General features: G+C 43.8%; 1 protein-coding gene across 1 annotated transcript in view; it reads left to right on the top strand.

Annotated features, from left to right (window-relative positions):
* The first annotated feature begins 15,748 nt into the window (after positions 1–15,748).
* Positions 15,749–27,206, top strand: part of LOC124133383 — a 73,475-nt gene continuing 62,017 nt past the window's right edge. The window contains exon 1 of the mRNA XM_046497773.2: positions 15,749–16,220. Within this exon, the coding sequence (XP_046353729.2) occupies positions 16,199–16,220 (22 nt within the window). The 5' untranslated portion in view covers positions 15,749–16,198. The remainder of the gene's footprint in view (positions 16,221–27,206) is intronic.

Here is a 27,206-nt window from a genome sequence, read left to right as displayed (position 1 = left end):
CATAAAACAATACTCACTCACTTTGTATCGTGATGTGCAACGCGTGTAAATACGAGGCTACCCCATCACCATACTCACACGACCCCCTACTCCCAACCACGCCCATATACTAGTAGTGGCTTTGAAAGCAGCTGACTCCTGTTTTCAGTTATGTGTTGTGTTGACGAAATCATTCCTGTATCACGCCAAAGAAACAAATCATACTTGGCTCAAACGTCTTTTAAGAGCATTGAAGTTGAGGAATGAAAACAAACCCAAAACTAAGAGATATAAAAATTAATAAATAAAGCCGCCATTGTTCTCCGTTCGGGTTCGTATTGTTTAGGAGTCACTGAATTGCCAAATGTTGAATCATTATATGAATCGCCAGATGGCGCTACCGTTACCGCCATGATACAGGAGGAATGTCTGCGGACTACAGGCACCGCCCTTGTCATGCAAGACTGGTTCTCTTCAGCACAAATCCAGCACAGATGTCAGTGACGCGTTTGACCTCAGACTAAACCGAGCATTTTTACTGTAAAGACTATGGTAAACATCCAGAAGTAATATAATTCAGATGATGTATTAAACTGATGCGTTATTTTGACTGGGTTCCTGCATATGACTGTATCAGTTTTGCTGTGGTGAAAAATGATGCGCATTTAAGACAAACAGCCAGTTATCGACATTCACGTGTCATGGTCATTCGGGAGCTCTCCGATTATCTCCCTTTGGGAAACTGAATGGCGTGTAGTTATTACTACAGCAGCATTTGTAACTGTTGCCTTTACTGGACCCCTAAGTCTCAGTCTACTCTCATTCGTGACCAACTCGTGTTATTCCGGGACAAGCCGAATAGTTACGGAAAGAGGCGAGTGGTGACGAATGAGTCTACTCAAACAGATAGTTCCATATTTAAAGTTTTATCATTTTCAAATATATATCTACAAAATCAAAAGTAAAATCCAAATGGAGCCCAGAACAATGCTCAAAGAGCTGAGGCAATCTAGACTTGTCAAATCATTCTGGATAAATTTTTGAATCTATTCTCAAGAGTCTGGCAGACAGGCTAGTCTCAATCGCATAAGTCATCTCAGCACTGGTAGGAATCCATGTTGGAACAAGCTTTGTGTATTTCCTTTTTCCATCAAATAAAAGTGTGTGTATATAACTTTTTTAAACATATCAAGATCTGTCTTAAAATAGGCCGTACGTTGTGTTTTTCGAAAATGGCGAGTCTGGATGTCTGAGCTATACTCCTGAGCTCAAGCCCAGGCAGTTGGCATGTACCTTTCTATGTTTATACACGTACATGTTTGTTACCCGTTATAGTTCCTATAAATCCCGCATTAACTCAATTTGTAATAATGAGTGACAACATCCCCGATATATCAGCACATCCTGTCATCATGTTGGAGAGAAAAACGTAAAATCTATTCACGTGTAGATAACTTGTTATTTAGTCTACCACTTGTGCGCTGCAGGAGGAATATCTCGCCCAAAGAGACGGCCTTGAGTTGTATGTAATGTTATTATCTAGTTTGGCCGCGGTTCAACAATGCCTCCTAACTGTTACCTGTACATAAATACTTAAAAGAGTGCCACGGCTCTTTAGCTCACCTGGTGATCGAAAATAGCCATCACTTCAAGAGGCCAAGAAAGCCTTTGGGTTGATTTTAGATTATGGCAGCACCAGTTGTTTGATGTAATGTATATATTGTGACATATAACAAAACCATCGTTATATTGACAGAAATTCGTGCAGAGTTTCAACAATAAAACTTTTAGGATTCCTGTAAGCTAATAAAACCTATTCTCGCTACTTGAAGAAAAATTAAAATATTGAAATGTATACATTCACACAAGTCAACTACATAATGTTTCAGTTTCGAGCGCCCGTTCCTGATCAGGTGAGCTACATGTAAAGTTGCTATGGTTATATATACCCCTTGGATATGTGACAGTGCGCACGTAATTCAGATGACGAGAAAGCGTTGGTGATGTGAGTTGAAAGAAGATGAGGAGGGGTTGATAAAATTGTGGGACGGGGAGTGAGACAATACCTAATGCCATACCTTACATTTTGAAATATTCTGAAAAAAACTCTACTCTAAAGGGTTATTAGATCACCTGGTCATAATGGCCTAAGTGAGACTGTCATCCGTTATTCATTGTCGTCATCAATATAGGAGATTTGGTTTGGTTTGTGTTTTGTTTTACGCCGCACTCAGCAATATTCCAGCTATATAACGGCAGTCTGTAAATGATCGAGTCTGGACCAGACAATCAAGTGGTTGATAGCATGAGCATCGATCCACGCAATTGGGATCGATGACATCCATCAACCAAGTGAGCGAGTCTGACCACCCGATCCCGTCAGTCGCCTCTTACGTCAAGTATAGTCGCCTTTTACGGCAAGCATGGGTTGCTGAAGACCTATTTTACCCCGGATCTTCACGGGTCTCATGATATTAATCACTGGATTGTCTGGTCCAGACTCGATTATTTAAAGACCGCTGTCATATAGCTGGAATATTGCTGAGCGCGGCGTTAAACAACCAACCAACCAGCCAACCAACTCAGTATAGGAGAGGGGTGGGTCAGTGGACCAATGTTGAGTTTACGGGGAATTTTCAGATATATCTAAAGTGAACCGTCCCGATTTACCCACCAAAGCGCACGCTCACTGTACATCTGGGACCAGATGCGGACAGCAAACATGCTTCTTTCGCGCAGTGCTAGACAGATATTTAGTCCCCGATTTTTTTTATCTTTTAAAAAAAAAAAAATATCTACAAAATTATACAAATCCAAATGGAGCCAAAAACAATCCTTAATTCAGGAGCAACAGCTGTATGGCAATCTAGACTTGCCAAATCATTCTAGACTTGAGTTGGACTCCTCTTTTATTTTTTTCTCAAGGGTGTGGGAGACAGACAAGCGCTTGGGCTGTGCAGTCACTGACCGGTATACTTATATATTCCTATTGTTTGAGGTCAAGCCAGAAGTGTCGATTCAGCTGACACATGTTCAACATCACAGAAGATTGACAGATATGAACATTGTTCTGTCTGGCTTGTGCACAAGTTGCACGTGCAGCATGTGTTTTGCGTGGTGGCCATCAGCTACAACACTCTCTGGGATGCGTCGAACAATTGAGAAAGTTAATGATATGGCCAGAACGACGTGGGTTATCAACATATCTATATGTAAGTGTATCATACGTCCATTATTCATTGGTATTTGAAACTCCAACCTTCTGCGAAAATCATGGCAACCCTTTCACTCACTAACCCACAGACCCACTCACTCACCAACCCATAAAGTTTTGTATGATCCCATTTCGCAAAGGAATTAGCTCTTACCGGATCTCATATAAAGCTTCGAAGGAAACGTGAGGTATATTTCATAATGAAGGTCTGCACACACCGCCCACCACACACACACACACACACACACACACACACACACACACACACACACACACACACACACACACACACACACACACACACACACACACACACACACACACACACACACACACACACACACACACACACACACACACACACACACACACACACACACACACTCACACACACACACTCACACACACACACTCATACACACACACACTTATACACACAGTCTCCCCACCACACACTCAAACACACCCGTTCACCCCACCACAAACACATATACACACACTCTCTCTCGCACACACACACCACACACACACATAACACCACGCACAGTCCACACCACACACTCACACACACCACACCACGCACAGACACCACACCACGCACACACACCACACACACAACACCTCATCACGCACACACACGACACACTCACAACACCGCACACACACACCACACCACGCACACACACAACACCACGCACACACGCACGCTCACACACACAACACCACGCATGCACTACACCACGCACACACACTCAAGACACCACGCACACACACACACACACTACGCACACACACACATAACAACACACAATACCACGCACACACCACACACACACAATACCACACACACAACTCCACGCACACATACCACACACACAACACCTCGCACACACACAACACCTCGCATGCACACACACACCACACACACACCACACCATGCACACAACACGACGCACACACACCACTAACACAACACCACGCACACACAACACCACACACTCACACCACCACATCACGCACCCCGTACACACACTCGCACACACAACACCACACCACACCTACAACACATCATGCACACACAGTCGCACACACAACACAACACCACACCACACACACAACACATCATGCACACACAGTCGCACACACAACACCACGCACACACTCGCACACACAACACCACACCACACACACAACACATCATGCACACACAGTCGCACACACAACACCACGCACACACAACACACACGCACACTCACACACACAGTCTCCCCACCACAAACACTCAAACACACCCGTTCACCCCACCACAAACACACATACACACACACACTCTGACTCTCACTCTCTCACACACACACCACGCACACACACACAACACCACGCACACTCACACACACCACACCACGCATTCACACACACCACATCTCGCACACACACACCACGCACACTCACCACAACACACACACACAACACCAAGGACACACACCATACACAAAACGCACACAACACGACGCACACAACACGACGCACACACACCACGCACACACAACACCACCACACACACAACACAACACACTCACACCACCACATCATGCACCACGCACACACACTCGCACACACAACACCACACACACAACACATCACGCGCACACAACACACACGCACACTCACAAACACAGTCTCCCCACCACAAACATACATACACACACACACTCTGACTCTCACTCTCTCACACACACACCACGCCCACTCACACACACCACACCACGCACTCACACACACCACATCTCGCACACACACACCACGCACACACACCACAACACACACACACAACACCAAGGACACACACCATACACAACAAGCACACGCACTCACACACACAACGCCGCCACGCACAAACACTCACACACTGCACCAAACACACACACTCACACACACAACACCACGCACACACACCACACACTTAACACCACATCACGCACACACACTACACCACGCACACACACTACAGACACAACAAAATGCACACACACAACACCATGCACACACACACCACACCATGCACACACACAACACCACGCACACACCACAACACCATGCACACACACCACACACACACACCACTATACACACACACACACACACACAACACCACGCACACTCACACACACCACACCATGCACACACACACCACACTACGCATACACTACACCATGCACACACAACACCATGCACACACACCACACACACTGAACACCACGCACACACACAACACCACGCACGCACACTCACACACACCACACCACGCACACACACAACACCAGGCACACACACAACACCACGTACACACTACACACACAACACCACGCACACTCACACACACCATACCATGCACACACACACACACCACACTACGCATACACTACACCATGCACACACAACACCATGCACACACACCACACACGCTCAACACCACGCACACACACAACACCACGCACGCACACACACCATACACGCACACTCACACACACCACACCATGCACACACACCACGCACACAACTCCACACACACATACTACACACACAACACCACGCACACACACAACACCTCGCATACACTACACCACGCACACACTCAAGACACCACGCACACACAACACCACGCACACACCACACACACAACACCACACACCACTAACACAACACCACGCACACACACACACAAACAACACGGCTCACACACAATACCACGCACACACAACACGACGCACACACACACCACACACACACACCAGGCACACACACCGCACCACGCACACACACAACACAACGCACACATACCACACGCACAACACCACGCACACACCACACCACGCACAAACACAACACTACTCACACACACAACACCAGGCACTCACACACAACACCTTGCACACACACACACACACACACACACACACACACACACACACACACGCACACGCACACACCTTCCCGGATTCGTGTATTCGTTTGGTGCCGCTACACCAAGGATCATGACTGGGACAAAGACATTCTCTCTGTACAGCGAGTTGCTGCATCCACAACTAGACCACTCATCACCTGTGCTCCTCACATGATTGATAAATCTGACCCGGAATTCACAATGATACATGCAGCTTATATTACCTACACGGATAACCTATTTGATATTAACAGAGTTTGAATATTAAGCAAATTCCATTATCAACATACCTTTGCGCAATAAGGAGTATAAGATACGCCCTAATCTACATGTATCAGTATGCACACACTTCCTTCACGCCCAAACTCCACATTACGCAACACCTCAAACAGCGCGGCCTAGACGCTTGGTGGGCGCCGCATGAAATTATCAGTACGGTTGTCAGGCCGACGTCAGTCAATCTCCGTCAGCCTCAATTAGAAAATTTTATTTCAGATTTTATTTTAGGTGTATTTTTATCTTTTGGGGAAAATGCTACTGATAAAACACGTTGTAATCTCATCTAGCTTAAGTGGGTTCGAATACCGGCAGTCCAGTCGGCCCAGTCGTCTTAGGCGCCGCGATTCGCTTTGCGTCCCTTGGGCACGCCAGAAACCTATGATTGTGGGTTCGAATCCCGGTTCACCCCGATTATGTTTCTAGGTTTGTCAGCACCATACTCATGCTCGTGGGTTTCACCGAAGTGGTAAACGTCTGAGACCTGCATCACTTCGGGCTTTCCTCCCACATTAAGCTGACACGCCGCGATATGACTGTAATACTGTTAAAAATGGCGTTAAACCCAACTCACTCACTCACTCACTCACTCACTCACTCACTCGAATAGTGTTTCAGGTATGTCAGACCGCCTCCGTTGTCTGGTGGTAGAGCGCCCGCCCTGAGAGCGGAAGGTCAGGGGTTCGATACCAAAATACGTTAAAAGATGGTACTTGTTGTTACCCTGTCTGGTGCTCGGCATTATGGGGCTAAAACAAGGACTGGTCGGCTCGGAGGCAGTATACTGTGTCCCTAGCGGAGTATTCATGTTAAACTGCGGCATGGTATCTCAGTAAGCTAGCACTATGAATCGGCATCAGTCCGGACTAGCACAAGCAGCCACACACACACACACACACATACACGTGCATGCACGTCGCTGTATAAGTGCAATAATCTTGGACGCGACGTTAAAACCCATTTCACCTCGTCTCGTTGGGGCGGAATCTCTGTACAATTTGCTCTCGTATCAAAGTTAACCTTAGAAGCTTCCATTAAAAAGACAACAACATATTTTTATTTTTTTCAATAGTGTTTCTCAACGTCGCCCGAGATTGTTGTGTGTTGTCGATATTTTTTCTCAATCCACTGTTTGGATTGAGCTGAACTCGTGTGGGTGTCTCCCGCTACGGTTCATGTTTGGTGGCCATCTTTGTTTTACGATTGATGGTCTGGCTATAAAACATTCAAACGAATTTAAGGGTTAAAACTTCAGTAAGATTATTGAAAAAGTATTTTATATCTGTACATTTGTATAAGGATTAAGCTTTAAAAGGAACAAGGCCGTTTGCAGCTTCTTTGCACAATCGTATACATTTGTTAAAAATAACTTGATTGAGCTCACATCTGCAACATATTTTAACCACATGTAAAAGAATTATTTGTTTAAATAGACGAATTTGATCCAAGTTATGCCCGGCCCACTTCAGGCACCTAATACCTGGCTTTCATGTCAATATATAATTGTTTGTTTGTTTGTTTGTTTGTTTAACGCCGCACTTTGCAATATTCCACCTATTTTCCACCTATAATCACGTCTGGACCAGACAATTCAGTGATTGACATCATGAGCATCGATCCACGCAATTGGGATACGATGACATGCATCAACCATGTCACCAAGCCTGACCACCTGATCATGTTAGTCGCCTCTTACGACAAGCACGGGTTGCTGAAGACCTATTCTACCCCGGAATCTTCACGGGTCGGATATCTTCTGTATATCTGTTTGACTTCTCTCCATTGCATTTGCTGATGCTGATGCTGAAGCATAGAGCTGGCTAGACTTGCTTTTATATAATTGGTTTTGTTTTTTTAAATACATATATTCCACAGTCATGGTGCAGGGCTATGCTTATATCTGCATTTATGTGCAAGCTCAAGTGTTGGAAAATTAATGCACATACACATCGATCGTTTAAATGTTTCTTTGTCCAGTAAGTTTCAATTTGCCCGCGTCAGTTCGCCGGTATTTATCTATTTCAATACATATTGGAATAGTTATGTACAAGTGATGTGGTCTTTTTTAACCCGGTTGGCCGAATTCCAAATGAGTGTAATAACAATGACATGAATCAACTGGATCCGAAAAAGAATTATTATTCAAGTATGTCGGGGACCATGTGTTTAGCGTTTGTTGTATGAGGTGTTTACAATACTATTTATTTGAAACTAATTGTTATCAGATAGCCAGCTGTCATATACAACTGCCTGTTTTCAAATGACGGTAATAAACATATGTATATAACAGCCGTATTGTGCCAGACGCCGTGTGCGAAATACGCATCAGTCGGAAAGCGCACGTTAAATCTCCAAAGTAAGTAAGTAAGCAGACGCCTAAATTCGCGTATGTGTCTGTTGACAATGTCGTTTGAAAATGTACGCGTGGCAGTGAATTAATTAACCTGTCGCCCGACTCCGTGAATTTCAAACATGTACATGTTAAATTAATCTTTAAACATTTGCGTGGTCAGGCTCGCTGACTCGGTTGATGCATGTCATCGCATCCCAATTGCGTGGATCGATACTCATGATGTTAATCACTGGATTGTCTGGTCAAGGTTCCATTATTTACAGACCGCCGCCATGCAGCATGAATATTGCTGAGCGCGGCGTTAAACAACAAAAAATACCCCCCCCCAAAAAACAAACAAACAAAAAAACAAACAAAACAATCCTTGCATGACGTTTTGTCTCACCCAAGAGCTCAAGACCCAGTGACCGCCTCCGTGGTCTAGTGGATAGAGCGTTTGCCCGGAAGTCGGGGGTTCTGTTCCCGGCCGCGTCATACCAAGACGTTAAAAGATGGTACTTGTTGTTACCCTGTCTGGCGCTCGGCATTATTGGATAAAAGAAGGACTGGTCGGCTGGGAGTCTGTATACAGTGTCTGAGTGGGGTATTCATGTTAAACTGCGGCATGGTTTCTCGGCTAGAACTATAAAACCGGCATTAGTCCGGAATAATGTGCACAAGTAGGTGCATGCACTTCGCTTTATTGTAAAACCTGTGAAGATCCGGGTTAGAACAGGTCGTTCTAACAAGCATGCTTGTCGTAAGAGGCGACTAACGGGATGGGGTGGCCAGGCTCGCTGACTTGATTGATACATGTCATCATATCTTAAAACAATTGCGTAGATCGATTCTCAATCACCAGGATTGTCTGGTCCAGACTCGATTATTTACAGACCGTTGTCATATAGCAGGAATATTGCTGAATGCAGCGTTACACAACAAACAAACAAACAAACAAACAAACAGAAAGGCTAAATAAAAGTGCAATAATCTTGAATGCGACGTTAAACCCCATTTCACCTCACCTCACCTCCGTGGCATCACGCCAGCCTCCCAGCTATAGTGAAGGGCAGACAGATAGATATACTCCCTCTATACATAGGGACGGCAAAAAACCCAGCTGGCCACAGGGATGGTTGACGTCCTCACAGCGCTGTTGTTCTGTGAGGACAGAGAGGTGTTAAACCATGCTGCAGCGGTGAAAATAGATATATTTGTTTAGGGGTTCTTGAGAATGAGAACACATTTAACCGGAGATTGGCAACGATGGGGCAAGAGGCTATGTGTTTGTAGGGAGCGACATTTGATAGGCATCATTAACCGTGGATGTTCACCGCAAACGTTGAGTTTGGAAGTTTTTCTTACTTGTTGATTTAATAAGGTATTACACAACCGTAGCTGTCCATGTTTTATTTGATTTATTATTTTCAATTCAGTATTTGTATTTCCATTGAATTATTTATGTCATATGCCTTACCTTCTGAAAGGTAAGGGCGATCGGGTAGCCTAGTGGTGAAAGCGTTCGCTCGTCACGACGAAGACCCAGGTTCGATTCTCGACATGGGTACAATGTGTGAAGACAATTTCTGGTGTGATTTTGCTGGAATATTGCTAAAAGCGGCGTAAAACCCATACTCACTCACTCACTCTGAAATGGTAACGACGTCAGATAGACACATCGCAGTATCACGGGACAGTTACACATTTTTTTCAATGTTGAATTTGTTTGGAAGACAAAGACATTTCTGGATGGTGTACATACTACTCACGTTTAGGAATAAAAAGAATAAATGTAGTTTGCGTTTTACGGCCATTGTAGTTTATTTGTAGCTTACATATACTCCTGCGTATAGCTTTAGAAGAAAGTGTGGGTGGTTTAGTGGTCCAAGACCACGATTCGATGTTGGGTTATGTCCCTTGTTGGGTTCGAATCCAAGAATCGCTCCCATTATGAACACAATACCCGTGCTCGTGGGTTTCAGCAAAGTGGTTAACGTCTGAGACCTGTATCACTTCGGGCCGCCGTGATATTGCTGGAATATTGCTAAAAGCGGCGTAAAACCATACACTCACTGTATCACTTCGGGCTTTCCTCAAGCAGCATGCTGACACGCCGTGATATAACTGGAGTATTGTTCAAAGAAGCGTTAACCCCAACTCACTCACTCACGTGTATATAAAGGCTATTGCCATATAACAATGATTCGTTACTCCGGACATTTTAATGTGGTCGATTTTGGAGGGATAGATGATGTCCGGATAACAGAGGTATCGCTGTATGGATGATATTAGGAATGGGTGGTTAACCTTACAGACAAGTTTACATTATAGCATCAAACGTTTCCAATAACCGACATCTTCCCAAGGTAAGAGAGTTAACTGACTGTAAAAATCCAGTTTCCGACCTTGCCGAAGTAGGCTGGTATAATAGTTACATTTTGGCTGGACTAACGAGTCTATGCATTGTCCAATCAAATCGCGCAAAGAAATCGAAATCCGGTTCGCAAACTGCAGATTTAGGTCGATTTTAGTATTTGCAAAGCATGTGTAGCGCCAATTCGTTGTCAACCGATATTTTCCAAATCTTTTCAATGTTTTAATCAAGGTGCTCACGTGATTTGATGCACTTCGCGATGTAAGATCCGTTTTATCACAATAAGACCTTGATTATCGATCAGATCGTCTTGAGTGGCCGCCGCCATTTTTATGAAGCCAATGTAAGTGATACGAGAGGTGGAATTTGATTGGTCCATTGGGAGAGGCTTAGAAGGGGCATAACTCGTAATAGCCACTGGTGTCGCTACGAATTCCAGCCTAGTTCGGCAAGGGTGGAACTAGACTTTTAAAGTCAGTTATCTCCCTTGCCTCGTGAAGATGATAACTGACAGCTGTCATCAACTGATCATGACGTCATGGCGACGTTGAACCAAGCTCTGATGTGCATTATTTGTATAGTTCATAATCGGATATGGCGTTGAACGAATATATACTACTCAAAAGAAGTTAAACAACACCGATTCTTTCATTTAACAGTAGTTAGTTTGTCATGCCAGAACACCCGATTATTTCATTTAACTGTAGTTAATCTGTCATGCCATGACAAATTAATTACACGTATTTGTAATAATAAGAATCGGGTGTTCTTTTACATATTCTGAAAAGTATTAATTCTATAGAAAATGTCTGAGACCTGCATCACTTCGGGCTTTCCTCCCACATTAAGCTGACACGCCGTGATATAACTGCAATAATTTTAAAAGCGGCGTTAAACCCAACTCACTCACATACTCATTCACAATGAATCTAAAGATGTTACCAAATGTTGTTCCCAAGAATAAGGTGCCCTCGACATATTCAAACACACAAAGAAAGACCGACGTGTGTGTGAATTCTTCTAATTAAGTAAGATCTGTTTCACATCGTCGTCACTCGATCGTTAACTGTACTGACGACGAGATTTAAACAACTCACTCACTCTCCGCGGAGTTGATGCTCATATATGAGTGAGTGAGTATTGTTTTGCGCCGCTTTAAGCAATATTCCACCAATAGCGCGGCGGGGGACACCAGAAATGGGTTTCACACATTGTACCCATATCGGGAATCGAACCCGGTTCTTCGGTGTGACGAGCGTACACTTTAACCACTGGGCTACCCGACTGCGCCTGCTCATGTGTGTTTCGGGATGAACAGTTCATTGTTTCGAGTTTCCTTTCCGGTTGGGATTCAGATGCAGACTATGTCCGCAATACCCCATCCTTGTCGTAAAAGCTTACTTATGAGGGGGTCACGGGTTGCCTTGCCTACGGCGCCGCAATTCCCTGTACAGAGTTGTGTCCCTTGGAACGCCAGGAACCTATGATTGTGGGTTCGAATTCCAGTTCGCCATGTTTACGTTTCTAGGTTTGTCAGCACCATGCCGTGCTAGTGGGTTTCACCGCTTTGATAAACGCCTAAGACTTGCATCACTTCGGGCTTTCCGCCCACATTAATCTGACACGCCGTTATATGACTGGAATACTGTACAAAGCAGCGTGAAATCCAACTCACTCACTCACTTATAAGTGTCGGATGCCTCCGGTCTGTGATCTGGTGTTCGTGTGTCGTCGTAGCACAACAGCATCGATCGTTTCTTAACTTTACAAACATTCGTTTCCCCGCCTAGACTCGATTATTTACAGACCTCCATGATATAGCTTGCGGCCTAAAACAACAATTAATCACACTCTCGCGATTTATGTTTTTCCAATGATTCAGTGATGATGATGTGGACACTCTCTCCTTCTAATGCTTTAGCAACAGAAATAATCTGTTGATGTATTATCTGTTAATGTCGTGTAAAAGTGGTTGGGATATTTATGTGGTTGCCTGATAGTTGGGCGAGTTCCAGGTTTGTAGGAGGGCAGAGTATTTAAAATGAATTATGGTCTTGGCAAAAAACATTCATTTCTATTTCACTTCTGTAGTAGTTCCGTAGGAAATTGGCAAACCACACATGATCCTGGAAAACGTGTATTGGAACTATTTACTATATACCATCAACAGGTTTAGGAGTAGATACCGGATGTGTTTATCCGATTACGTCACTTCCTGTATTGCTAATGACAGTCACGACCGAAGTCTCCACACTCTTTCTCTGATCGATACAAAGAAAACAGCAGGTAAGTCTACTCAAATATAAGCACCACCATCATTGTTTAAACCTATAGCTATATTGTCGAATACATAAGGGTTTAAATGGTATTTAAGGAACGCTGTTGTAGGAACCGTATTCAAAAGACACACACACATACACGCGCACCCACGCACGCACGCACGCACGCACGCACGCACACACACACACATATATATCGGGAAGGTGGGGGATATATATATATTGGGATATGATTGGCCCAGGGTTTAGGGATGTCGCAATTGTTTTTCTGAGTTGCGTCACTTGGTCATGATAGGATCAACATGTCGAAGGTTCGAATCCAACACTGGCCCTGTTTATGATCGTTGGATTGTCAACACAATACCAAAGCTGTAAGCGTCTACCGGATCTATTTGAGGATTTGAGGATTCCTACAAAATTAAGCTGACACGCCGTGATTGAAATGAAATACTTACACAGCATCATTGGTTCGACTCCCGGTTCCATCTGATTATGTTTCTAGGTTTGTCAGCACCATGTTCGTGCTGGAAGATAAAGTCTATAAATGACGTTTCCACATCACCGAAGTTGTAAACAACTAAGACCTATGTCACTTCGGGCTTCCCTCCCACATTAAGCTGGCACGCCGTGATATAACTGGAATACTGTTCAAAGCGGCGTTAAGCCCAACTCACTCACTCATGTAACATGTAGATACGCTAGCGATTCCAACTGTCTACTCACCCAGTTGTCGAATAAATGAAATATTATTATATAATACAATACATAACGCAATCATACATACGTTTCATCAGCACGGTCTCATTGGCATTATTGAAATATTTCGAAAAGCGGCATAATAGTATACTCACTCACTCACTCACTCACTGACTCACTCATCACCGAACACTCAATCTTCCAGAACATTCCCGATTTATTCAAGAACTATCGCCCGTTAAGTCTCAGCTAAAGACTCGCGTCTTCAGGCATATAGTTTGTCACATATTCCCTGAACCATAGCGTTTTCCTGCGGTCTGTAAATAACCGAGTCGCGGACCAGACAGCTCAGTGATTGATACCATGAGCATCGATCTACGCAATTGGGATACGACAACATCCGTCAACCAAGTCAGCGAGCTGACCACCCGATCCCTTTAGTCGCCTCTTGCGATAAGCATAGGTTGCTTATGATTAATTCTAATCCTTCACGGGTTTGTATCGTACGCAGTAGTATAGTGGTGGTGGTATTGTTATATGACGGGATATTACCCAGCACATGTAGTCGGTGTAAATGCCATATAACACGAGGCAGCAGTGCCTGTTTCATCACACATGTGGGGGAGACGCTAGCCAGCCCTGCCCACCCCCGGGCCGGACCCCATGCTGGGCAGCTGGTTGACCTTTTATTGTCCGTGCCAAGTTGGTCATATTTACCTGGGATTACCGATGTTTGGGCCCCAAACATCACCTTGGACTGTACACGACAGACTCTAACGTCATGAGTCCCCCCGTTATCAGAGAACCTCCTTAATCCGGACACGTGTGGAAACGTCCTGTTTATCAAGGTTCGGAATTAACGAATTATTGGTAGCAATTCTGTTTTAACTATACGTGGGCAAGTCTTTGATAGGTATTTAGACGTTGGAAGAACATGAAGACGTGGAATTTTATTGGATAACTTCTTTATTGTTTGTGACGACGTTTCAGGGCTTCTTGCCTCTTCCTCAGATAAATGAATTTGTAAGTATTTCCTTCATCTGATGAAGGAGCAAGAATCATCCTTGTAGTCTTAAAACCACAAGTAAGTTGTTGTCCATAAAAAGTTCTATTTCTTAAAAAGTAGGACGTCCTTAAAAATTGCTGGTGCGTTTCCGGATTAACAGTGTCCGGATTGACGAGGTTCCACAGTACATGGAATCCAGCAGAGGTTCCGATTTCATTGTGAATGAATATATTTTTATGCCGCTCGTTGTGGCTGTCTGCTTCATTTGCGCTTTTCATTTGAGAGGTCATGACACAATACACCAGCATGGCTTGAGAAAACTGTATTATCTAAAGTGATAGTTCAAAAGATAGTGTGAAATCTCATGAATGTTGTATATTCATGCAACGTATTGATACAAACTCACTTCAGCTCCGGTTGTTCGCCCGGGCCAGTAATCCCGAATAAGGTGCGACACTGAACGTTGACAGACACAGCGTGTCAGCACCCTGCAAAGCGAAGTTATATATCTTTAAAATCTGTCAGCAATAATTTGAAACCAAATCCCCTCGACGAACACATGGGCCTGGCAAGGCACCAGGCGAACGGTCCCTGCACATCTGGCAAAGTAGCAGCGAGCTCCGAACAGCGCGTGACAAGACAAAAACGTGCACCCGAGTACACTGTACAGCAGTCTGGAGATGAACGGAACGCATCATTCCGATTGTTTATCGCGTACAAAAGCTTTTCACATCGGCAGAGGGAACTATATCGGTGACTAGGCTCCTCGCGTGGTATGGGAGTATTCTCCCACAACTGGTAGACCATTGCTCGCGTAATCAAATGCCAGTTTTACTAACGAGGAATGGTTGGGGATTACTAACTTCAAGTATCACACCGCTGAAGGAACGTATGTTATAATCGGCGTGGATTACAGCGTCAGGCGTGGCAGGAGGGAAGAAGGAAGCGAACGAGTACACAGTGATATTCAAGGAAGATATGGTTAACGTGTTGGCTGTGTTCATTACAGGTTCGAGCTGGAGTGGAGTTTAATTACCTTACCTGTTGAAATAAGAAACCAGCGGCTTCTCACCTGGACGGACAGGTAAACTTTTAACAATGGGACAGACAGGATCTGCAGGTGAGTCTTTGATTTGTTTATATACAACTTCGTTGTATTCCAACCAACCCTTGTTCTTTATTTTTTATCTTTACGTACACACAGAAATCGATCGTTTAAGGGACTCAAATCTTGAGAAATGCACACATATTGGGCATTGGGGGTCGGTCCCTGCCTCCTTGGAATAATATTTGTCAAGGCTGGGGTGTAAACAGTCCGCCGTTCCTCAATGATCCTAACCTGCCCCTCAATATTCTTAGAATGTCAGTCTTGTGATGACGAGAGGAACGGTAATGGGATTTTAATTCATCACACGTGTCGGGAGAAACTTCATGATGTTTGATACCAAACTCGGAAGAATGGAAATATTCCATGATGGGAACTGGAGATTGTTTGCCGGTGAGTGGCGGAGGCATGGGGGTCAGCGTTACTGAGTCTTTCAATCTCCCCATTTTCAGAATACACGTTCTTTAAAAGACATTAGCGTAGTCATTAGAGAATTCAGCGCGCTGATCCTTAAAAGCGCTTGGTCTTGAAAGAGAATTAGCATCGACTGAAATGGATCGAATTATATTATGTATTTGTGTGTTTAAGTGTTTTTTGGGCATATAATGTTTTGTTCGCTATCAATGATGCAGTAATGATTCAGCTATGATTCACTAACCGCTGTTAGCTGTTGTTGATAACTATTCAGACAAACACACTTCACGGAAATCCCAAGGAGGCCAAGGGGTTCTTACATAACCCCTTCACCTTCTATTAAAATACACGATGAGCTTTCTACAGGGATGTAGCAAACGTGCGCTAGCATGAGATGGAGGACACAAGGAAGCGGGGATACCGTCATGCGGCGATCTATATCGCCTCCCCACTGTCCTCACAGTTATAAACGTACTTCCGTATGCACTGATTGTAATCTTATACAAAAACCCACCCTGGTGTAGCATGTGGGCGTTAGGCCTTATAATATTGTTTTATCCCAACGTTGATTCAAGTCTATATTTTAAAGACACATGGTATTAAATAATTTCCCTTTATTTTATATTAGCGTTCCTAACAGTAAGCGCCTCGTGATTCTAGTACTATAGTGTTCGGATTAAAGGGGTTCACTGTATCGAGAGTTTGTTATTACAGCGCGTATGTGTCTAAGAAGACTGACTAGTCTCTGAAAATTTATATTTCTAGTACTATAGTGTTCGGATTAAAGGGGTTCACTGTATCAAGAGTTTGTTATTACAGCACGTATGTGTCTTAGTAGACTGAATAGTCTCTGAAAATATATAATTGTTTAGAAACAAGCGACTATATATATTTTCAAAAGGAGCTCATTGAGTTGGGGGATTCAGAACTGGAAAATGTAGACTTGCTTCATTTAGGGGTATAGAATTACAGTAAGGGATGGGCTGAAGGTAAAAAATAATATGGTTTACGGCCTGTGAGACAGACTAGCGTCTTAGCCATGAACCCCACTGCTTTGTCTAGCAGTCATCTTGCTTAGAGAATAACTCTTTGGATGAATGGTATGACAGTTTGACCTCCTCTGTCCCCGGGACAGCGAGGGGCTTACTTGTGTATCAATATACACGTTTGTATGTGTAATACCACGTCCCAGGGGAGGGGGATCCTTAAGAGAGGGGGGAGAGCTATAGATCATCGCAGACTGCACTCGATGCATGGGGAATGGACTGAATTCGATGAATATTTGCCAAAGTGCAGAAATTCCAGACGGGATTGAAACACTGGAATATTATTGCGCTAATGCGGTGTGGGTACGCGTTCAGCTGAACGGCGCGTTCTGATGTAGTACACCAGTTAATGGTCAATAACAAAGCCTTGAAGATAATGGCCCTACCATAAAACGGTAGAGGGGACCTAGATAGGCAATACTAGGTGATAAAACTGTGCGTAATTGTTACTGTAGAATTTACGGTCTTGGAATGGTACAATGTTACGCCATGTTTAAGCAACACCCAGTGTGACCTTTCAACCCAAAGGGGTCTCCGTATCTTCTGATTGATCGCGCATCGTTTATGTCATCTTGTATTGTATTTTTATAGCTGTTTGGAATCGACAATATTTGAATGTATGAAATATACCTTGCTGCGTTTTACGCGAGATATGATATAGGCATGTATATTACGTATGTTATGTAATTTATGGAATACTATGTATATAATTTTCCATATATACTATCATTACGACACACTTTATGACGTAGACACTGATTCTTCAGAGCAGACTCGTGAAGATCCGGGTTAGAATAGGTCTTCAGCAACCCATGCTTGCTGTAAAGGAGACTAACGGGATCGGGTGATCACTGGATTGTCTGACCAAGACTCGATTATTTACAGACCGCCGTCATACAGCTGGAATATTTCTGAGTGCGGCGTTAAACAACAAACAAACAAACAAACTTCAGAGCATATCAAGACGGCACCAACTCTAAACAATTATGATGACGTCACGCTATTGTTGTTGCAGTTGATTCTAAGCCAGGAATTTACATGCCATTCTGAACGTGCATTTTATCAAGTACAACTGACGCAACTATAGGTCATTATGCAAATTTACAAGGACGTTTTATGTCAACTATAACATGGTTTAAGTCGGAGAAATCACCTGAACCTATTGATTCTACTTCAATTCGCATGATTTCTCCATTACATAGTTCATACATATACTCATGGTCAAAATTATAGGCACATGACAAAATACAGGTAAACCTCGTTAACAAGATCTCCTTGGCGAATGTTTAGTCCCTGAAATTATTGACCGCCTCCGTGGTCTAGTGGTAGAGCGTCTGCCCGGAGAGCGGAAATTCCGAGGTTCGATCCCCGACCGCGTCATACCAAAAGACGTTAAAAGATGGTACTTGTTGTTACCCTGTCTGGCGCTCGGCATTAAGGGGCTAAAACAAGGACTGGTCGGCTCGGAGTCAGTATACTGTGTCTGAGTGGGGTATTCATGTTCAACTGCGGCATGGTATCTCAGTGAGCTAGCACTATAAATCGGCATCAGTCCGGACTAGTACAAGCAGCCACACAAACACACACACGTATATGCACGTCGCTATATAAGTGCAATAATCTTGGACGCGACGTTAAACCCCATTTCACCTCACCTCACCAGAAATTATGAATATGTGTGAACGACGTCGTGTGTAAATCACCCAGAACTAATCAGTCATTATAACATTTGAAGTTTGCTGGGAACAGGGACCCTTGAACAGCCTGACAGAATCGCGATGACATCCTCAGTCACCAGGTGGCGTGGTGCTTGTAGCTGTCACGTGACGACAATAACGACGTCACCTGACGCGTCTTGTACTAGCTTTTGTCTCGTGTGTTAGCGGAAAGTGTCAGTGCTTGGTTGTACAAATGTTAGCCTATCGTCTTACAAAAATTGTTGTCAAAACGTTATTCATTACCCATACGTGCCAGTTTAAAGATTTTTATATTTTATTAGTACTCACAAAACTCTTACTTGCTGAATGTTATCTTTAAATCATGAAATTAAATTTAACAGTTATGTACGACATACAGGCATTGATTGCTGTTATTTGGATTGTAATGCACTACTTGTTAATGTACAGCAAAACCTCGTTAATCCAGAACCTGGCAGTCTGGAAACTTCTTTTGCAAATTACAAAGCATTAAGATAATAATCAATTACAATAATTTAAAATTTACTACATATACCACTATACTTTCTATAGGGATGTTATTGATCTTTCAATGATAGACATGCTCATGATGTCAATCATTGGATTGTCTGGTCCAGACTCGATTATTTACAGACCGCCGTCATATAGCTGGAATATTGCTGAGTGCGGCGTTAAACAGCAACAATCAATCACTCAATCATGATATATGCCACGTGTATATTTAAATAGAATGGCATATCTTATTATCCCTATCAGCGTAGTATATTGTAAGAGTCCGTGAGATAGAAATTATTTCGAGGAAACGAAATAATGCCTCTTTGAAAAATAAAAAAATCATTTACAAATTTGACACCTGAACAAAAGAACATACTGGAATGGCTAATAGATGGTCTTGATTGTATGGATTCAGTCGTTAAGCCCGTAACTATCGTTCGGAATACCCCGTGTTAAGGCTTTCGAGGTTGCATGATTAGAAATCACATTCCGACTGTCACGTTCATTACCTGGTAAGCGACGCTCTGATTGGTCGGATGAAAGGTCGTTCTGACGTGATGAGATGAGGGAGGAATGGTTAACCTTATAGGTAGATCTACCTTATAACATTAAACGTTGTCCTTAACTTAATTAGAGGGGCAGTCGGGGAGCCTGGTGGTTAAAGCACTCGCTCGTCACGCCGAAGACCCGGGTTCGATTCTCGACCTGGGTACAATGTGTGAAGCCCATTTCTGGTGTTCCGCGCCGTGACATTGCTAGAATATTGCTAAAAGCGGCGTAAAACCAAACTCACTCACTCAAAATTAGGGATTCAAATATTTGATAAAGATTTTGAATGTCTTGGTAAATAGGAAGTCACTAAAACCTGGCAGTAGGAACTCCATTATGTTGATATTAAGCCGCTGTACTTCTTCTGGTCTCCATTTGTATTTTTTCTGGGACTAAATGTCAGTCTAAGTTCTGAATACGTGCATTTTTTTAAATAACGGTTTACTTTAAATAGCGGTTTATTCGTGTGATGAGATCCTGTCGTGAATGTGGGCGCGGCGTGGTCAGCCTTGAAATGATAGGTACGAGCCCTTCTGTACAGACACACACCTAGGAAAGCGATACGACAAGGATGTTTACGCCGATTGATGTGTTTGTTCCGGGGTTGGAGGAACAACCACTGAGACGGTTATACTTTATTCGCATTTGAATACAGGATCCTAAGATAAGTATTAACCAATGGATCCGTATTCAATAGCCATCTTGTTTACAATTCTACCCATTCCTAATGCGGTCATCACTTAAATAGTGTTATGCTTTATGTTAGGAGTTTCTGAGAAACAGCTACTGAGGCGGTTATACTCTATTCTCATTTACATATAAGATCCTATGATTAGTATTGACCAATGGATCAGTATTCAATAGCAATTGTGTTCGCTATTCTACTGATTCCTAATCCCGTCGTCACATTATTATTATAAGGAGTTTCTGGATTGTTAGAGATTGTTAGGGGTTTTACTTTATAATTAGTTTTCTCAGTTTTATTTGTTTATCCCATAATAATTTGTTTAATTATCTGTCATTGTGATTTGCACACGTGAAACGAAATCGCTGAAATCTTTCGTTTGGTAAAAAGTAGTTTCAGTAGTTTGATGTAGCCAGGGTGCCTCTATACGTCTGTTTATGTCATCATTACCGCCAGTATATTCTTTGAATCTGACACGTCTATTTGAACTGGAAGAATTTCTTTCACACAGTTACCCTAACAAGAATTTGGAGTAGCTTGCCCCGGCAGTTATTCTGTAAGACGACATGGCTTCTTATCCGTAACACGTTTGTCGGAGAAATATGCATGGATCTTAATCTAACCTGGAAACATTCAGTTCGCTGAACAGGACTACATGTAGCTACAAATTAGGAATGCTCAGAAATAACTCTCTCTGTTTTCTTTTACTGTGTCGATTTTAAATGTTTATCTTCCAGCCTGCTTCCTCTTTTCCCAGTCCCGTCAGATAGCTCTAGACATTCCTCCATCATTTCACGATTCAGAAGGGTAGCCCAGTGGTTAAAGCGTTCGCTCGCCACGTCGAAGGCCCGGGTTCGAGTTCCAATATCGTTACTATAATTGAAGCCCATTCCTGGTGTTCCTCGTCGTGATGTAACCTGAATATTGATTGATGCATATGGTATAATATGTGAAGACATCTTGATCTACACTGACATATTGTTGAAATAGTAAGATAATACTCCACTCACTCACTCTATGCACTGACCATAGCGTCGGGTCAAGTATATTTGTGATCATATGATGGACATGTAATATTTTGGATAATCGAGGATGACCAGCCCTTGACTTCATTCAGTCAGACCCGTGAATATCCGGGGTAAAATAGGTCTTCAGCAACCCATGCTTGCCGTAAAAGGCGACGATGCTTGTCGTAAGAGGCGACTTACGGGATCGGGTGGTCAGGATCGGTTGATACATGTCATCGTATCCCGATTGCGTGGGTCGATGCTCATGTTTTCAATCACTGGATTGTCTGGACCAGACTCGATTATTTACAGACCGCCGTCATATAGCTTGAATATTGCTGAGTGTGGCGTTAAACAACAAACAAACCAAAGCACTCAGTCATATGTCAATTCCCATAGCGTTTCAATGTTTCATGGGGGCGGTCGGGTAGCCTAGTGGTTAAAGCGTTCGCTCGTCACGCCGAAGACCCGGGTTCGATTCCCGACATGGGTACAATGTGTGAAGCCCATTTCTGGTGTCCCCCGCCGTGATATTGCTGGAATATTGCTAAAAGCGGCGTAAAACCATATACACTCACTCACTCACTCAATGTTTTATGCCCATTCTTGCTGTCCAACGCCGCGATATGGCTGGAATAGTGCTAGAAGCGGCGTAAAACTAAAGTCATTCACTCATCTCCACAACGTACATTCATAACCAGACTACATGAGACAACTGACTAATATAAACAAACCGTTATTTGTTCCGACATGTCATAAACATAAACATATCAAATTGCCGTTGTCTACGCCGCTGTAATAAGTCTATGAATATCCTTGCGCGTTACTCTCGTTAGAAACTCTGCCAGACAGACGCTGATATCCCTGGAAACGTTGTCTATAAATACCCAAATAAACATCACTATTTTTTGGTTGGCGCATATGTGCATGTGTGTTGCAAATACAAATTAAATATAGAACTAGCTGTTGCCGGAAGTAAGCCTCGCAACATTTCGTATACGCATTTCCTGGTGGAAATATAATTTACAGCCAGCCTCATTGTGGTGTCTTTGAAGTCGCTTGCATAACGGGACACTCCGCACGTTTGATAATGGCTGCCGTCTGTTCTGTAGTTTCGTTTGTAGTTTTAAAGACAGAGGTGTAAAGGAATGTTGTGATTAAACCTTCGAAACCCGGTCCTTCTTCGGTTGGAATGTCTTGTTTGTCAGTACAAAGGTTGGAGTGATGGAATGCGTTAATGTCCTAAGTAGATGTTTTGGACTAAAGTACCTGATGAAGATGAGACGTTTGATGGTGGCGTTAGTTGAACATGGCTACTGGTCGCTCCTTTCTAACCTTGTTTGTTGTAATTGTCCACTCACTCATGGCTGGTGTTCCTTCAAAGCTGTCTTAGATACTAAAACACATAAATCCAATACAGCCGATGCAAGTCTATAATAGTGGGCAAGTCTAGTTTACTGCAGTTTCTGAAAGTGAAGAGAGTTTCTGGAATCCGTTTTATTATGTTTTATTAAGATAATTTAAAAATTTAACTGTTTTTTCTTTAGAATATGTTCATTTTAGAGACTAGATATGCTAGTCTTATCCGATGTCATCAAAGGAGCTACGACAGTAACGGCGCTAAAAATGTAGGACGGCGTTTAAATGGACATCAGTGGGATTCGGGGTTGGGAGTTAGGGGTTCGGGTTGGGGGAGAGTTGGGGGTTGGGGGAGTGTAAGGGGTTGGGGTTGTGGGAGATTTCGGGGTTGGGGTTGGGGGAGAGTTAGGGGTTGAGGTTGGGGAGGGTTAGGGGTTGGGGTTGGGGTTGGGAGAGAGTTGGGGTTGGGGGAGAGTTAGGGGTTTGGATTTAGGGGTTGAGGTTTGGGAGGGTTAGGGGTTGGGGTTGGGGGAGAGTTAGGGGTTGGGGTTGGGGGAGAGTTAGGGGTTTGGAGTTAGGGGTTGGGGTTGAGGGAAGAGTTTGGGGTTGGAGTTAGATGGTGGTAGTTAGAGGATGGGATGCGGTGATCAAGGTGTCATATTCGTCCCATGGCTACACCACAAAGATTCATTTAACGTCTTTTCTCGTCAGTATGCTGCCCAGACTAGGTCTTGATGCTGTAAGAAGTGCCTTGTGTGAGACAGGCATTGTCCTGTGAAATCGCGGACTTTTTTGCTGGTGCATGCCATGCATCACGCACATTTCAGTCAGCAGACATACAAAGTGGATTTTGAATGGTTTCATTCAAACCGAAAAAGGCCTGATATGTGGTGTGCTCCTATAACTTTAGATTCTATGTAGTCGACGGGGTTTGAATCCAGATAGGTTTCTTGGGTCCTTCTGGTCATGCACTAACCACTGTCGTGACGAATCGTCACGTTTTGAAGTAATGGACTGGGTGATTCCGATTGAAATGCTTACGTCATCCACGTGTTCCACTTCAAAGTCTAGTTCACCATTTACATTGGTACACAGATACAAACACATGTGGGAGCGAGCGAAAGTGTGAGTATAATACTAAGCCGCATTTAGAAATAGAAAAGCGATATATCGTCAGTGGGAACCACCATCTGGGCTTCAAACAATATGAGGTGCGGTCGAGTAGCCTAGTGGTTAAAGCGTTCGCTCGTCACGCCGAAGACCCGGGTTCGATTCCAAACATGGGTACAATGTGTGAAGCCCATTTCTGGTGTTCCCCGCCGTGATATTGCTTGAATATTGCTAAAAGCGGCGTAGAACTATACTCACTCACTCAAACAATATGCCCGGTTCTTCGGCGAACAATTTGAATCCTATGGGTTACTTCAACGCCCTTAATACGCATTGGAGCATCTTGGCAGAGCTCATATACACAGTCAGAAACCTATGACCGTGAGTTCGTATCCCGGTTCGCCCCGATTATATTTCTAGGTTTGTCAGCACCATACCCGTGCTCGTGGGTTTCACCGAAGTGGTAAACGTCTGAGACCTGTATCACTTCGGGCTTTCCTCCCACATTAAGCTGACACGCCGTGATATAACTGGAATACTGTTGAATGCGGCGTTAAACCCAACTCACTCACTCACTCACCTAGATATGGTTGCTGATAGGATTTTCCCGCCGTGAATGTTGCACACAGCGGCGTAAAACCATACTCAGTCGCCTCACTCACTCCACCTCAGATGTATAAACGCAGGTTTACGGATATTTGTCATCTTATCAATCCAGGGCCCCGTTCCACAAAGCTATCTTAGCGCTAAGTCGGTCGTAACTCCCATTCTTTAACACTGACTCACGACAGTCGTAGCACTAAGATCGCTTTGTGGAACGGGCCTCAGGGTATTATATCTTCTTCTCATTATCATAAACACGTTGGGCCATTCGCCGCCAAAGCTTCGTGTCGGAAGTGACGTCACACCCCCATCTCTCCTATCACTGTCTTAGCGCAGGATTTCTTTTGCTCATTAGTGTAATTTGATTGGACTACTATTTTTAGCGGCGTAATATTCGAATCGAATTCCTAAAGGAAACTATGGTAACGAACGGGTCAAGGCGTGTATCATTTATACATTTGATATATGATAACTAGATAATCGGGAATGGATATTTGTCAGTGGATGCGTCAGATCTACGTCAGGTGCTTAGGGATTATTACGGTGGTCAAGAATAGGCATATACACTTGTGAATCAAAACCGGACCTCCAGCGGACGGGCGAATGTACATAACATGTAGACCCGTGAAGATCCCGGTTAGAATAAGTCTTCAACCAATGCTTGCCGTAAAAGGCGACTACGCTTGTCGCAAGAGGAGACTAACGGGATCCGGTGGTCAGGCCCGCTGACTTGGTTGATGAATGCCATCGTATCCCAATTGCGTAGATCGATGCTCATGATATCAATCACTGGATTGTCTGGTCCAGACTCGATTCTTTACAGACCGCCGTCTTACAGCTGGAATATTGCTGAGTGCGGCGTTAAACAACAAACAAACATACTTCAGAGCATTTTAAGATGGCACCATGGCTGATCCGACGTCTGATTTTCATCATTGGGATCCTCTGCCATTCCTTGTGGTGCCTGGGTCAGTTCATCAGCAACCCATGCTTGCCGTAAAAGGCGACTTTGCTTGTCGTAAGAGGCGACTATATGGATCGGGTGGTCAGGCTCGCTGACTTGGTTGATACATGTTATCGTATCCCAGTTGCGTAGATCGATGCTCATGATATCAATCACTGGATTGTCTAGTCCACATTTGATTCTTTACAGACAGCCGCCATACTTCTGGAATATTGCTGAGTGCGGCGTTAAACAACAAACAGACAAATCATCGCTATGATGTTCTTGTATAATACCTGTGCGTAGGTGAATCGATTTCACAGTCCGATATGGTATAAAATTACATGTTATCATCGTAAACTTGAGGATTTCCTGTTAAACCCTAGGCACACAGGAGTTGCACTGTTGTCACATGCCTCGCATGCATCTTTGTAGGCAGGGCAACAGAAGTGACACCGTTACAACACCGCGATCACAGGCAAACACGGCCAGCCAGCTCATAGACTGGACACATGCATCACTTTATTCTGATACCACGCCAGGCAGAAGAAAAACCACGAACAGTTAATACGTAAACATTTGGCAATTTGTCCACGGCCGTAAATCGAGGGGACTGAGCGGTTAACACCTGATTTGTCAACATTTGAAGCGCTGGGCTCGTAACCGCCACAATGCCGCGTCAGCTATGACTTCAAGAAAAATGACTGCGTTTTTTTTCTAAAATGAAGTCCGCACTGAGGCCATGAACAGAAGGTAATCCCGGGAGAGGGACGGACGTGCAGAAAATAAGAAATGTTTTAACGATGGCGATGGATTGTGATGGGGAGCTGTTTCGGTTCATTCTAGCCGCCATTTTGGAAAGGTCAAGGTTAAGTTGAAAGTAGATCCGGCTTGTAGGTTTGGCGCTGTCGTGTGCAGCTGTTGCACAACTAAATCCTCGTTACACACGGCGCGTATTTCTTGATGTGTTAAGACGCATGCAGAAAAAATAAACCCCTGTAATACCTCAACAGATTGCAGCTGGCGTGCCCGTCGACGTCACGGCTAGGGCGGGACGGCGTGTACCAGGCGGTGAGGTGCAGTTGTTGACTGG

Source organism: Haliotis rufescens, unplaced genomic scaffold (assembly GCF_023055435.1).
Source record: "Haliotis rufescens isolate VD_foot unplaced genomic scaffold, xgHalRufe1.0.p SCAF_21, whole genome shotgun sequence".
Lineage (NCBI taxonomy): Eukaryota > Metazoa > Mollusca > Gastropoda > Lepetellida > Haliotidae > Haliotis > Haliotis rufescens.
This window is presented reverse-complemented; position numbering and strand designations above follow the sequence as displayed.